Source organism: Zootoca vivipara, chromosome Z1 (assembly GCF_965207765.1).
Source record: "Zootoca vivipara chromosome Z1, rZooViv2.hap1.1, whole genome shotgun sequence".
NCBI lineage: Eukaryota > Metazoa > Chordata > Lepidosauria > Squamata > Lacertidae > Zootoca > Zootoca vivipara.
The window spans coordinates 7,421,874-7,437,740 of NC_142583.1; the positions used below are offsets into that span (position 1 = coordinate 7,421,874).

Below are 15,867 nucleotides of genomic sequence, written 5' to 3' on the forward strand. Positions count from 1 at the left end.
GATGTCAAGGAAATAAACAACTATCCGACTTTTAGAAGACATCTGAAGGCAGCCCTGTTTAGGGAAGTTTTTAATGTTTGATGCTTTATTGTGTTTTTACCGGTAATATTCTGTTGGGAGCCACCCAGAGTGGCATTGCAGTAGTCCAAGCAGGAGATCACCAGAGCATGCACCACTCTGGCGAGACAGAGGTAAGATTGGGCAAATGTTTCAGGCTCAGGATTTCAAATGCCATTCAGAGAGGCAGGAAGAGTTGATGGGAAGTTCTCCTGCATAAGGTTCCACTGAGCTGAGCTGAGCTGAGCACGAGGTGTGTGAAAATGCTAGAGAGGCAGGCAGGCAGACCTGCCTCCTTCCTTCCCATGTGATGCTCGATGCCCGTCCCGCCACTCAGATTTTCTGGGCATACTGCTAGTATGTCTAAAATACTCAAAGCCAAGAAGTATCATGCTACTACACAAATCAGTTATTTAAACTTCTGAGCCCTGAGCTGAATGCCTAGCTCACAGAGTCCACCGGGAAGCTGTAAAACCCGAGTGCTCATTTACTTGGAAAGAGCTGAATGTTCATCTTGTACAAATTGCCTTAGGATATCCCTATTTAGCATACTAGTGAACTTACTCTTCCTCCTTGAAGCAACTTGCTGACGGAATACAATATTTCAGCCTCATCTTGAAAGACTATGAATTGGGGAGGGAAGTGGGGAGTGGAGATGACAAGGGCTTCGTCCCTAGTGGAGACCGATAAATTTCAAAGCAGAGCAGCTCAAGATGATTCAGAGCAACCAAGCAAGGCTCTAAGACGTACTGAGCAGAAGCAATAAAAAGGATAGCCATAACACCCGCAAAGGGAATAAGTGATGAGAAAATTTAGATTTAATCTAAGGATAGCTGCAGTAAGCAACATTTCAAAGTGAGAAACGGGTTTCTTCCCCTAAAAAAAAAAAACCACACACACACAAAGCCCCAAAGGCAATGGGTTCCTGTTCAGCTAGAAACAATTTGCTCTTGACATTCCTGGATAAAACACAAAGATTCTTATAAGTAAAACTACCAGGGCTAGAAAACACACTAAAACAACTATCGATGTCTCCAATATCAGAAGCCAGGATTAGGGGAAAATGGCAAATGGTAAAGCACCTGGGCTAGACTGCTTTCCAGTGGAATGGTATAAAACATATTAACTAAGTGACAGGAGATCAAGATATCAGTTATATGATGAGATCTTTAGAGAAGGAATCAGCTCAACACTATTTAACCAGGCTTATATTACTGTTATTCCAAAGCCTGGCAAGGACCTAACGCAATGTGCCAACTATCACCCAATTTCTTTGATAAACATTCATACAAAAATCTGAATGAGGATATTGGCAAATAGACTGCAAAGAGCAAGATCAACTATTATTAAAAATGACCAAACAGGGTTTATAAAGATGAGACAAGCTGCAGATAACATCAGACTGGTAGTGGATTTGATACATTTAAACAGGAAAGGTGAAGATTATACTATACTATACTATCTCCCTGCTTATTTAACTTATATGCAGAATTCATCATGCGAAAGGCTGGACTGGATGAATCCCAAACCGGAATTAAGATTGCCGGAAGAAATATCAACAACCCCAGATATGCTCATGACACAACCTTGATGGCAGAAAGTGAGGAGGAATTAAAGAACCTTTTAATGAGGGTGAAAGAGGAGAGCGCAAAATTTGGTCTGAAGCTCAACATCAAAAAAACCAAGATCATGGCCACTGGTCCCAACACCTCCTGGCAAATAGAAGGGGAAGAAATGGAGGCAGTGAGAGATTTTACTTTCTTGGGCTCCTTGATCACTGCAGATGGTGACAGCAGTCACGAAATTAAAAGACGCCTGCTTCTTGGGAGAAAAGCAATGACAAACCTAGACAGCATCTTAAAAAGCAGAGACATCACCTTGCCAACAAAGGTCCATATAGTTAAAGCTATGGTTTTCCCAGTAGTGATGTATAGAAGTGAGAGCTGGACCATAAAGAAGGCTGATCGCCGAAGGATTGATGCTTCTGAATTATGGTGCTGGAGGAGACTCTTGAGAGTCCCATGGACTGCAAGAAGATCAAACCTATCCATTCTGAAGGAAATTAGTCATGAGTGCTCACTGGAAGGACAGATCCTGAAGCTGAGGATCCAATACTTTGGCCACCTCATGAGAAGAGAAGACTCCCTGGAAAAGACCCTGATGCTGGGAAAGATTGAGGGCACAAGGAGAAGGGGATGACAGAGGATGAGATGGTTGGACAGTGTTCTCAAAGCTACGAACATGAGTCTGACCAAACTGCGGGAGGCAGTAGAAGACAGGAGTGCCTGGCGTGCTCTGGTCCATGGGGTCACACAACAACAACAACACTATCTCTAGATGCGGAGGGAGCAGGCAGGAGCAGACAGCAAACCAGCCCAGAGGTCATTTGCTGAAAGACTTCGGCTGCTGAGACACAGCCTACCTGAATTTCCAAGGTCATTTGCCTAATAGTCCCACCAGTTGGCAAGATAGCTCAATTGTGGAGTGTGGTGTGGATAATGCCAAGGTTGCAGGTTTGATCCCCATATTCCTGCATTGCAGGGAGTTGGACTAGATCAGGCATAGGCAAACTCAGCCCTCCAGATGTTTTGGGACTACAATTCCCATCATCCCTGACCACTGGTCCTGTTAGTTAGGGATGATGTGAGTTGTAGTCCCAAAACATCTGGAGTGCCAAGTTTGCCTGTGCCTGGACTAGATGATCCTCAGGGTCCATTCCAACTCTACAATTCTATGATTCTAGTCAGCAAACCACAAACACCAAATGGAAGCCAGAAAAATCCAGCCAAGGGACAAACCCCAAAAGCCAAATATCAGTACAAGTTTGTAAAACAACAACCACCCTATGGTGTGTAAGGCGCAGAAACCCGTTATGGACTCTTGAGACAAATCCACAGCTGGACTTGTGGTAGTGCAAACTTTGATTAATGACTGGTCCCTGTTCCAATGCACGTGAAAGCAGAATACTGCCCAGACTGACATTTCCCTCTGTGTGGTTAATTTCTGTAGCGACTGGGTGCTGGAACAAGCCAATGGCTTCAGTTAAAGCACACTGCCAACTCATACCTATAGCATTCTGCATGAATGTTGGAGTTACCAGGGCAACCAGTTTGGAATAAGTGGAAAGAAAGTAGACCTGGCTGTCTGGGATTGAACTATGGATATAGGCACCAGCTCATTTTGATCATAGTTTGCAGCTGGTTGGCCAGAGATTTTTGCACAGTTGGACAACTATCCTTCAGTGGCATATGTAGAGAGAGACCAGGGTTACAGAGGGCTCCAGTACAACTTTCCATTATTACTTATGTATTGTACATAAACGTATCCACCCCTTTCAGTTAAACAACAGAACTCACAAAGGAAAAATGCCATTCCAATACAGAAGATTTCTAAATCCCCTCCAACAAAAACCACCACCAGCATCAGTATTACTAGGTGGGAAAAGCTTTTGGATATGAAGTGTGTTTGCCTGTTGGTGAACCAAGAAGAGGGAGTTGACAAGGCAAATCTCTGTGGGGACCACTAAAACAGTCCATCCAACACTCTTGACTAATTTCATTTTCAATTATGATAACGATAACTCGGGCGGCTTCCAACATATATAAAAACATAATAAAACATTAAACGTTTAAAAACTTCCCTATACAATTGTTGCCTTCAGATGTCTTCTAAAGGATGAAGAGTTACTTATCTCCTTTCCAAGAACTAGGGGACACTTTTGGTGGGGGATATATTCAATTATTCATTAGCTCCTACTCCTTCTTTTGGCTTGGTCCCCCACGGCAGATGACAACAACAGATTTAAAGATTCAGGGCATGGGCCCCAGAGACAGAAATATGCATAACATTTGTGTATGCTAAAAAATATAGATATATATAGATGCAAATTTAAAACTTAAATGTCACCAGTCAACTAATTTCCCATTCAAATCTCTCCAGACAATTTTTTCAATTACTTTGCATCCTACTTCAGATAATCCCCAATTAGTTTCCCAGCAGATCTTTCTCCTAATCAATTAAATTCCCCGTCGATTTCCCATATTAATTACCCCCCAATAACCTTCACATGTCTTAAATTCACTTATTTTCCCAAATAAACAGCATTTTCAGGTCCCCCGTCCCCCCCCCCCACCATTTATTATCTATCTCAGGGGTGGCCAACTCTGAAGAGTTGCGATCTACTCACAAAGTTAAAAACTGGCAGTGATCTACCCCCTTTTGGGGGGTTCAGGTCAAAGTTGTTAAGCTTTCTAGGGAGGAGGAAAGCCCCATTTTTAGGGGTTCAGGTCAAGTTGTTGAGCTTTTCTGAGGTGGGGTGAAGGCTAAAACGTTGAGCATTTTTAGGGGAACCAAAGTTGTTGAGCTTATTTGGGGGGAGCCAGTGATCTACCAGTGATCTACCACAGACGTCCAGTGATCTACCGGTAGATCACGATCTACCTGTTGGACGTGCCTGATCTATCTGAAACCATTTAGGACACTCGAGGCAGGAAGGGGGCCTGTGAATTAGGGCAAGCCAGGGCTTGCTCAAGACATTTTGCACCTGAGGCAAACCACAAAATGGTGTCCCCTCCTCTCCATAGAAGAAGAAGAAGTGAGTGAAGATCTACATCAGGAACAAGAGGGGAATAAATATCTACATTGGGATTTTCTGCTCCTGGGGATCCTGCTGCCTGAGGCAGTCGCCTCACCTTGCCCCATGCATGGGCCGGCCCTGGGGCAAGCCTCTCTTGCTGCTTAAGCCGAAGAGGGAGGAGCTAAAGGACCCTTTGCCCCATCCACTCCTCTAGCCCTTCCTCGCTTCAAGATAGGATTCTTGTTTTGAAAAATGAGTTGCCAGCCAGGAGGATCATACCAGGCTTGAAAAAGCAAGGACCCATTTGCAATCTGCATTGTTTGTTGCGGCAGCGATGACATTAATCACTGCACTGTCATGACGAGAAGCACAGGCGAGCAACAGCAATGCCGGGAATACAAGAATCCTGTCAAGGGTAAGCTAACCTTCCTTCCTTCCTTCCTCTCTTGCAAAAGCTTTCATTTAATAGGAAAACCTCAGCTCAGCTCCTTTTTAAAAAAACGAAAAACACAGCAATAAAATCCTCGTTGTGATTTAAAGCTCCCTGTCTTGTAAGAACAATTTAAATGATGTCACCATGACTAAAGAGATTTAAAGGAACAGATGAATCACAGCGCACTATTAATAGAACAATCCCACCATGTGCCTTTTTTTCCTCTCGGCATCCATGGAGGCTTGGGCTGATTTGATTTCAAGGCTGTGCTTCTTGACAAGGTCTTCCAGACCTTTCACCAGCTGCGCTTTCAAACGAATCTTCTCCTCGCCTGGCTCGTGTTTGGTTTTGCGGAACTCTTCCCTGTGCTGGGGCTTAACTGGGTCTTTCTCCAAACCTGCCTTTACCTGGAGTGACAAGGCGCAAGTCCCATCAATTAAAGTGACCACAGAGAAAGGCAAAAGGGTTAACTCAAGCCATAAAGCAAATGCAAGCATATAAAAGCAAGCTATGCAGGTAAACTTTTATCAACATAGGAGATGCTATTGAAGACAGGCAATTAAATAAGAGACACTACAACTAAATCAAGAGGTCTTTCTTTCTCTTTTAAAGCATTCATTGGGGTGAGATTGGAATATACAAGCAGATCTCAGGGTGATTTGCAGGAGATTGCCAGGTGTTCCTGATTCCCAATCGTTTAACAATAGCAGCAAGAAAACTATTTCCCCCACCTAAGTGAGGCTGCTGAAAGGAAGGGAGCCAACCAAGGACCGACCTGTGTTTGAAAGGACTGCGAGCTCATCTTAAGTTCTGGTACTGGCAACCAAATCCCAGTTCTTTCACTCTAACTTTCACCCCCAAAACAGAAAAGCAGATCCAACAAGCCGGAAGTCTGCACTCCACTAAACATCAACGGGGAGAAATGTCTGCAAAAAGCTAGACTGTCACAAACTAGACCAGAACCCTTGTCCCTGATGTGCTAGCACCCCACATATAGGTGGAAGTCACTGGGAGTCTCGAGATGGAGATAATAATTAATAATAATAATTTATTATTTATACCCCGCCCAATCTGGCTGGGTTTCCCCAGCCACTCTGGGCAGCTCCAAACAGAATATTAAAACCATGATAAAACATCAAACATTAAAAACTTCCCTAAAGAGGGCTGCCTTCAGATGTCTTCTAAAAGTCAGATAGTTGTTTATTTCCTTGACATCTGATGTGAGGGGGTTCCACAGGGTGGGTGCCACTACCGAGAAGGCCCTGCAACCTCACTTCTTGCAATGAGGGAACTGACAAAAGGCCATCAGAGCTGGACCTAAGATAATTCCAGCTAGAGCATCAATACTTTACTCCTTAAACCAGGCATCCCCAAACTGCGGCCCTCCAGATGTTTTAGCCTACAACTCCCATGATCCCTAGCTGAGAGGACCAGTGGTCAGGGATGATGGGAATTGTAGTCCAAAACACCTGGAGGGCCGAAGTTTGGGGATGCCTGCCTTAAACCATCATATTTAAACCATAGTGGTTTGCCAGAAGAGGGAGCCACTAGACCAGGGGAAGCCAACACCAATAACAAAATGGCGCTCAAGAGCATCAGAACATTCCAGAAGCGCAGAAAGAACCTGGGCACTTCCAGATGGTTGGTAATTTTGGATGGGATTCAGTCATGTGCCAGCAAATTCAAGTCTTGCAATTACGAAATGGTTTGGAGATCTTGTGCCACAAACCCACTCCCACCACTTTTTACAATGAGGAAAGTGGTGGGAAAATGTATTTACTTTACCTTATTTATCAAATTTGTATACTGCTCTTCATCCGAACATCACAGGGTGGTTCACAACATAAAAATACAAAGTGAGAACACAAAACACATAACAAATAAGCAAAAACAAACCAATAACCCCCATCCTACAAACACATTTGAATGGCCACCGGTTGCTTAATCAGCCATATAGAGAAACATTTTTGTCCGGTGCCTGAAGATATGGAATGAGCAGGCGAGCCTCTTTAGGTAGAAGACCTCCCTAGGGAGAGTGTTCCACAAACAGGGAGCCACTGCAGAAAAGGCCCTTTCTTTTCATGGAGAGGGTATGAAAAAGGGTTGTTGGGCCCTTTTGCAGACTAGCTCCAATGAACCATGAGCAATTTACGTGGAAATGGAAGGAATGGCTTCCAGTTAACTTAGTCTATCAAACTGCATCATCATGCAGAGCTTCATCTGCATAAAGTAGGAGAAACATGAAGGCTATGCACCTGAACGCCGCCACCGTCTTGCTTGCCTTGGCTCTGTTTGGTGGACGCTGCTTGCTGAAGGGGTAAGGTCTGGTTCTTTAGTTCATCCGCTTCGCTCCTGGTCTTGCTTTGGGAGTTCTGCACGGTTTCCATTGCTTCTGTGAATGTGAAAAATGCCATGTGATGTGCTGATATTTTCATGTGCACGATGAAGAGGATGAATGCATATAAAACAGTGTTGCATTCACATAGCTCATTACGGGGCTGTTGCTGTGAAACCTGTAAGGTGAGGCCAGTCTAGTTGCCCTCATGTTGCAGTTGGGGCAGAGGCAGAGAGGGTAGCAGAATGCATAACAAACCTACAGACAAAATTCATAGCTGGGGTCATATTTGAACTGGGAATTTCCCGGTTCACGTTCATAAATGTTCCACTTCTGCATCTCCCTGCACGGAAGCAAGTCCTACCTGTTTTATGCAGTATTTCATTTTCTTGCAACAGAAGCCTCTCTTTGGCAATAATCAGCTCCTCCTCCAGTGCTTTGGTGAGACTTTTTGACTCCTTAGTCGTTTGATGAGCCTCCTTGAGCCGAATTTCCAGGTCCTGTAAATGCACCACACAATTACATACTGGTAGTTAAGACTGTTGTTTTTGCTTTTTGAAAATAATTACCATTATGTGGGAGCACCCCAGTTGTCAATGAATTACTTTCCCTCTTGATAAGTACTGTCTGACCAGGTGGAGATATGAACCATTTGCAGTTTCTGTTCAGGGCAGCGGCCCACAAGTTTTCTCTTCTTGGAATATGGCGATGGAACTATTACCCTAATCCAGGCATCCCTAAACTTCGGCCCTCCAGATGTTTTGGACTACAGTTCCCATCTTCCCCGACCACTGGTCCTGTTAGCTAGGGATCATGGGAGTTGTAGGCCAAAACATCTGGAGGGCCGCAGTTTGGGGATGCCTGCTCTAATCCATTGTAAAAGGGCTTATGAGATGAGAGCAGGGATTTGCTCACAAGCTCCACCTTTTCAATGCTTCAGTCCCACCACTCTCCACCCGCTGAAGAGTAACCGTCTGCAGGGGGGGGGGTCCTACTGTGATTGTGCAGAGTACACTCATGCAAAACTTTCCACCACCCAAATGGTGCATTTCCCTGTGGCCGCTTGCTTGATCTGCACAAGTACTGTAGGATTTTAGCCCTTACAAGTGTGATGCACCTCTCTCACACACATTACAAGGAAGTATTGCAGATGCAGAGACAGGCAGACAGAGTCAAGCTAGATGTGAAGGCTAATACATTTAACATTCAGGTGCTCTTCTTCTTTTTTAAGTAGCTTATAATTATTGGGATTGCAGCAGGAGTCATGTGGGAACTTAACACTTTCCTCCATAGCTGCAGTCCAGGCAAAAAGGTAAAGGTAAAGGACTCCTGAACGGTTAAGTCTAGTCAAAGGCGACTTTAACTGGGGTTGTAGGGCTCATCTCGCTTTCAGGCCCAGGGAGGCAGCGTTTGTCCACAGACAGTTTTCCGGGTCATGTGGTCAGCAGCACTAAACTGCTTCTGGCACAACGGAACACCGTGACAGAAACCAGAGTGCACGGAAATTCCATTTACCTTCCCACTGTATTGCTACCTATTTATCTACTTGCACTGGCGTGATTTCAAACTGCTAGATTGGCAGGAACTGGGACAGAGCAACGGGAGCTCACTCCATCGCGGGGATTTGAACCGCCGACCTTCTGATCGGCAAGCCCAAGAGGCTCAGTGGTATAGACCACAGCGCCACCCGCATCCTTTACCTTTTACCAAGCAAAAACCCTCTACTGCAGTTGGTATTTGGTTTAGGGCAAAATCCCACACAGACAGATTCCATCCCAATGCTTTCTGGTGGTCCCAACTTCACAGCTGATCACTTGGGGGTTACCAACAACCAACATCATCTCTCTGTATTTTTTCATCATGATAAGAAGTACGATGTTCTAACTTAGCATCCGTAGAGCACTTTAGAGTGCTCCAAGGTGGTTTGCTGAAATTTTCTCAGCAAGCCTTACCATCTTTACAAGGTAGGTTGGTATCGCTAGGCCTGTTTTGCAGGGAAAGGTGCTGGGATAATATGGCTTGCCAAAGCCACTGAGTGAATTTTAAGCAGATGTAAGGTTTGAATCAGGGGTTTTCTAGCTGACACTCTTAGCCACTCAATACATCAGCTTAGCAATTAATAATAATTATTCATTTGCAACATGAATGTGCCTTTCAGTTGCATTTCTCTAACAACTTCATATTCACGCGAAGGAAAACACATCCAGAAAATCATGGAAATATGTCAGTCCTCTCTCTATAACTTTGCCTTAAGAATTAATTAATGATCAGACTGATGTTTCCCAAGGAACACCCCTTTCATTTCATCCTTTCATCCTACATAAATTTCTGGGGGAACAAAATCTCATAGTACTGAAAGAAGTTTCTGCCAACTGAGAATTCTGCCCTAAGCAAAATAAGCTTTCATAAGAAATAAAAAGAAGTGTCCATGATAAATGTGTAAAGTATGTTCCTTTTGTTCGCGTTGCCCACATTTTTTCCTGAAGAATGGCTGCTTTCTTTTGACACTCCGTGTTAGCTTGTGAGTTGGAAAAAAATAGGAAGTTTCTAGTTATTTCCGCTATTGGAAAGCTAGCTGTTGGGACAGATCTTTCTAGCATAGTCAGTTCTCCGCAAGATTTATTCAATCAATAACAAATACATAAGGCACACTTTTCAAGGAGGGCAGTGTGTGCTGTGTTCCCCCAGCCCCTGATAGCACAAAGCCTTCACTTGGCTAAATCGCAAATGCCTAAAGCAACCTGGTCATGCATAGACACAATTAGCGTGTGCACAATTTATGTTTTAATATTGTATTTTAAATTCCCAAGAATACCGCCTTGAGATCCATTTGTTGATGAAGGTATGGTTGATTAATTAATTAATTAGCAATAAACTAGAAAAATGTCAATTGCAATGGCAACTGGGTTGTGCGCCTGCGAGGAAGAAAGGAAAAGGATGAGTGCTACTTAGATGGCTTTGAAAGCAGATGACACAAATCCATTAAAATGTTCCCATCCCATCAGCCCCAGCCAGCATGTGTCATGCCTTGGGGCTGACGGCAGCTTTAAAGGCTGCATTAAAATATGATGCAAGTGGGCAAGAAGAATGTAACCCTGTGGTTTTGCATACACCCAGCATCTAATTTAAAAGCCACCAGGCATGCCATATCACCACTCGAGAGATCTGGAGTCCGGCTGAGTGCAGCTTGTGGTGTGTTAACCCCATGGATAGCAAATGAGGACCTGATGGAACAAAAACAGGTAGCGCCCAGCACCACATCATTGAAATTGAGCCCGTAAAGCTTTGCAGGTGGAAAATAATGTAGATTTCCATCCATTTTTCAAATCCCACTTACTACAAGTTCATGCACCCAGCCAGTGCCAAACTGCACATTACTCTTAATGTGTAGCTTGTAGCTAACTCTTCTTTAAAAACAAATGAACTTTTATCAATTATAGGTGTGACAGAAATGCTTGCCTCTTCCCTCCACAGCATGATCAGAAGGAAATTCCAGCCCCCATCCTAATTTGGCCATAATTCTTGGGGGGGAACCTTCCTATTGACATTAACAGGATTTCCCCCCCTAGTCATTCTAGCTGCATAGGGGATTACTGATTCCAATAATTCTGGAGAGGGATGAGATAAACCTGCCTTCCCCTTATGCTGGGTGTGACGGATTGGGCTGGCTTGAGTAGAACTCCAGGGTGTTAAGTGTTAAACCCAGCCTCTTAGTTGATTGACGCATTCCATTCCAGGAGGGGCGGGGCAGCCACTGGTTTAAAGGGGGATGGGTAGCCGTTAATTCAGTTGAGAGGGTTTTGGGAGTGGGAGCGTGTGGGTGGTTGTGGAGAGTAGAGTGTTAGAGAGGGATGCAGGAGCTGTATTTTCATGTGTTATATGAAAAGAAGATGATGAACTAAGAGTTTAAACAAATGTAACCATAAAGAAATATACATGTTCTCCAGTTAAATAAAGCTTTCTTCTATGTTGTGCAAAATTGGGTGTTCCTCCTTATTCCAGCAACGTATCTAAACTCAAAAGGGTGGTGACTGAAGAGGGGAGATAAAACTAAGCCTGAGGAGCAGGTGGATAGTTTGCATCTCAAAGTCACACACAGGGGAGGCCAGTGGAGGGAAAGAGTTGGGCTGAGGCAAACAGCTGCTGAGGTGAACCTGAGTTGAGAGGGAAACCTTACTGAGGGCACAAGATTGTTCCTGTAACATTTGCCTGGAGTTTTTAAGGATACAGAGCCACGTTATTTGGAAAGCTGGAACTGTACTCTATGCACTAGCAAACCCATATAAAAACAGGGAGTTTATTTGGGAGAAAGAAGGAATAGTGGGTTGTTTGAACAATAACTGAATTCCTTCTGCACACTGCTAGTAATAGAGAAAGGGAGGTACGTCACACATTTGGTGGCTCTCATTTTATTTGTAAAACCCACAAGGGACAGGAGGATTACAACAAGGCTATAGGGGAGAGTGGAGAGGTTTAGTGTTACCTCAGAAATCCCTATTAGTTCTTTTGTAATTTGAGAGGTTTGAAAACAAAAGGCGTAAGGTGGGGACCTCTTATGTCGCACTGGGTTTCCTGTAAAGGTGGTCCAATTTGGCATGCCAGTAATTGCTAAGAGTAAAAAAGGGAGAGGCAATTACAAGCTACACACATTAAAACATAGCTTGGCAGCACTTTCTAATCTAGCAGAGAAGCTGTCCTGATTCTGGCCTCGGTCCAGTATACCTGAAGGAGCGTCTCCACCCCCTTCGTTCTGCCCAGACACTGAGGTCCAGTACCGAGGGCCTTCTGGCGGTTCCCTCATTGCGAGAAGCCAAGATGCAGGGAACCAGGCAGAGGGCCTTCTCGGTGGTGGCGCCCGCCCTGTGGAATGCCCTCCCATCAGATGTCAAAGAAAAAAACAGCTACCAGATTTTTAGAAGACATCTGAAGGCAGCCCTGTTTAGGGAGGCTTTTAATGTTTAAGAAATTAGTGTATTTTAATATTTCTGTTGGAAGCCGCCCAGAGTGGCTGGGGAAACCCAGCCAGATGGGCGGGGTATAAATAATATATTATTATTATTATTATTATTATTATTATTATTATTATTATTATTATTATTATTCTGCCCCCAACTCCTCATGCTACAACAGCCACAGCTGAAGATGAATGGGACATCAAAGAGTAGGGGCTTACAGTTTTTCCTTCTGTCCATCTCCTGCCCCCCTCCTGCCCATTGCCTCTGCTGGAGAAACTGAGGTCCCGCCTCCTGTTACCTCACACTGACCGCAGGAGAGATAATGCCCCTCACAATCCAGAAGATGCGTTTAGGATGGAGGCAGCCATGGACAGCAATGGGTTCCAGGGGGCCCCATTCTGCTGCTTACCTGACAGCAATCAACTGTTGCTACAAGCTGCTGTTTTTAATTTCCCACAATGCCTTGGGATGCCCAGTGGGGCACTTTTGAGGCATTAAAATGGTGGCTCTCAGTACTGGATGGGTGCCAGTACATGGGTCCTGCTTGGCTCTGTATTGCCATCCTTAGCTCAGCTCCGTCAGTTTTCTTTGGGTGGGGGAGAGAACTTTAAAAAATTGCCCCTTCTGAAAGGGAAATCAAAGTTCAGGTTAAGCCAACCAGTGTCATGGATGGTGCGCAAGCTTTGCCTTTGCTATATGGGTCTCCTCAAATGTTGCATTTTATATACTATATTTTTCCTAAATGGCAGCCATTTGCTTTGAATGGCTCTGGTGAGAGCTGCACACAGCCCCCTCATGAATTTCACTCTTGGCGATCCTTGGCTGCCAGGAACTCGTTTCATAGATTTAGAAGCATGTTGATGACTTGACGACTCAAGGTGCAAAGCAATAAAAAGCTTTTGTCACTTGCTCTAGCGTTATGGCCCTACCTGCATCTTCTCCTTGTGCTTCTGGCAACACTTATTCATTTCACAGATTCGCTGGCCTTTTGCCACCAGGTCAGCCTCCAGCTTCCTCACCTGCTGCTGGAGGGCAGCTTCTCGGGCTTCGTAATTTTTCCTCTGCTCCAGTTCCCTTTGCTGCCATTCTCTGTATGAATCAGCCAGGGACTGCTGCATGGTCTTTCTCCAAGTTTCTTTCTCCCTCTCGTGAGAGGCTTGGAGCTGCCTGACTTTCTCGGCAAATTCACTGGCGAGTTTCTGGTTCTCCCACTTGAGGTGGGCTGCCTCTGTTTCCACACTGGCCTTTTCGCTTAACTCCTCCTTGCAATCCAGCATGTCTCCTGTAAATGCCCGGTGTTTGTTGACAAGCTCATTCGATTCCTCACTTGAAGACTGGATTCCATTTTCGAAGCTGAGCTTCGTGGGTGCCACCTGCTTGGAGAGGGCAACCTTCTCATCTGCTAGATTGATCTCTCTTTGTGGCCCCCTCTCTCCGACCTGCCTTTTGCACATGGTAAATTCTGAAGGTACCACCTCTTTCAGCCTCCTGTGTTTTTCCAAAGTTTCTTCAAGGGTCTGGATGTGCTTCTGGAGCTTCTCTGCCTCCTCCACTTTGCTTTTGTACTGGAGGACAGTTTCCCTTGTCTCATCAAGGATGTGCTGAATCTCTTCTTGGTGGGCCTCTTTGAGAGCTTGGATGCTGGCCTCATGCTCATCATTTTTCGTGTTCAAGGCATAGATCACCTGTACCCAAAAGGAAAGAACAACATAATGTAATATGTGCAGAGGAAAAACTTAAACACATAGAAGAGTTCCCAAAAATAGACCAGAGGCAATAGTACCGTGTTTCTCCAAAAATAAGACACCGTCTTATATTTATTTTTTCTCAAAAAACAACAACACGGTGGCTTATTTTCAGGGGATGTCTTTTTTATATATTAAGTATGGTACAGTTTAAGCTACAAGGTTAAACTGCCTATCACTATGGCTTATTTTCGAGTTATGGCTTATTTTCGGGGTATGGTTTATTTTCGGAGAAACACGGTACTTTAACCAGCAGACTTTTACTTGTGCTGAAGGCAAATGAGCGTAGTGGTCACAAATCCAAATACATTCGGGATTGGCACAGTCCATAAAAACCCAGTTGTAGCACTTACAAAAACTTATAAACTTATAACAAGACAAAACCTTACACTAGGCATCCCCAAGCTTTGGCCCTCCAGATGTTTTAGACTACAACTCCCATCATCCCTGACCACTGGTCCTGTTAGCTAGGGATCATGGGAGTTGTAGGCCAAAACATCTGGAGGGCCGCAGTTTGGGGATGCCTGCCTTACACTATGTACAGATCACCACACCAGAAGGAAGAGAGAGAGAGAGAAAGTAAGACCCAGGCTCCTTCTGGCCTATATTTATAGTCAGCATGACCTTAATTGGAAGAGATAAGAGAACCAGTTCAAACCAGCTTCCCAGAAGGTATAACCCAAACAGTCATGAAGCTTCTGCCTGCTTCTCTCACACAGAGAAGCTTCTAGTAGCTTCTAGAATCATCTTGTATTAATCTGAATAGGAAAGATCTCCACACATCAGATCAGTAATTTCTGCACCAAGAAATGCAAACTGACACATAAGGGGTGGGGGGGAGGATGACCTGATAATATATTTTGGTGAAGGTTCCATGGTTTTACTTCTAAGTAGTCCTGAGCACACTTGACTGGGAGCAACCTCTACTCAGCCAAATTTATCTTTATTTATTTACAAAAGTGTTTAGATAATGCTCTCTCATAAATTATAAAGATGGTATACAGCAATATAGAACCATTTTAAAAAATCCATTAGAAGCAGTAGTTCGAATGATGGAATGCACAAGGAAATGTTAAACAGTTGTGTAGGTCTGCTTGCATTTAAAAAATCTTCAAGAGATGCCTGAAAGTCTAAAGGATGTCAAATCTATGCTAAAAGAGTTGTCTGCAGCACGGGGCTGGTGCCACTAAATCTCTGGGCCAAGCCAGTTGGGCCTCTCTACTGTGTGGGGATTGGATTTACTTCCAACGAAACATGGCTTGCATTGCAGCTTATGCATTTTTTAAAAGTTCAGGGAGACCTGTGTGCCCCAAGAGGTGACAGCTGAAGGGATTAATAGGCAATAAGGGCAAGGACCAATAGTAAAGACTGGGGAGGGCGGAAGCAACTGAGATGTTTCGAATGAATGCTCAGAGGCAAAACCGTTTAAGCTTCTTCTCCGAATGTATGCGGCAGATGACTTCCTTCTGGTTATGTGTAAGGCATGGCAATAGGGACCTGAATAATAGCCAGCCATACCCCCACAAAGATTAACCACAGTGTGGGGAGACTGAAAATTTAGCAAGCTTAAGCTGTTCGTTTGCGCTCTTCTGCCAAGCCGTGAGAATGATGCCATTTCTCTGTTTTCACATATTTCTCATCGGTAACACAGACGTTACAGATGGCCATAGGATAGGTGTCCTACCCAGTGCTTTTTTTTAGGGAAACTCTCATTTTCCTACTCATATTGAAATGCTGCCCCTCAATGAGGCCAAACCTAGATTCAC

At 44.3% G+C, this 15,867-nt stretch overlaps 1 protein-coding gene and 1 long non-coding RNA gene across 18 annotated transcripts in view; one reads left to right on the forward strand and one right to left on the reverse strand.

The window, feature by feature from the left end:
• Positions 1–15,867, forward strand: part of LOC148687275 (uncharacterized) — a 337,005-nt gene that overhangs the window by 244,219 nt on the left and 76,919 nt on the right. The gene's annotated exons all lie outside the window — the stretch shown is intronic.
• Positions 1–15,867, reverse strand: part of FAM184B (family with sequence similarity 184 member B) — a 64,172-nt gene that overhangs the window by 24,969 nt on the left and 23,336 nt on the right. For 5 of the 17 annotated variants that reach the window (XM_088658209.1, XM_088658234.1, XM_088658202.1 and 2 more), the window contains 5 exons: positions 13,286–14,041; positions 7,766–7,901; positions 7,322–7,458; positions 6,852–6,872; positions 5,273–5,473 (listed from right to left, as the gene is read on the reverse strand). In XM_088658209.1, coding sequence (XP_088514335.1) covers positions 5,273–5,473; positions 6,852–6,872; positions 7,322–7,458; positions 7,766–7,901; positions 13,286–14,041 — 1,251 coding nt within the window. The remainder of the gene's footprint in view (positions 1–5,272; positions 5,474–6,851; positions 6,873–7,321; positions 7,459–7,765; positions 7,902–13,285; positions 14,042–15,867) is intronic. The other 12 variants (XM_060278975.2, XM_088658256.1, XM_088658246.1 and 9 more) reach the window with 6 other exon arrangements.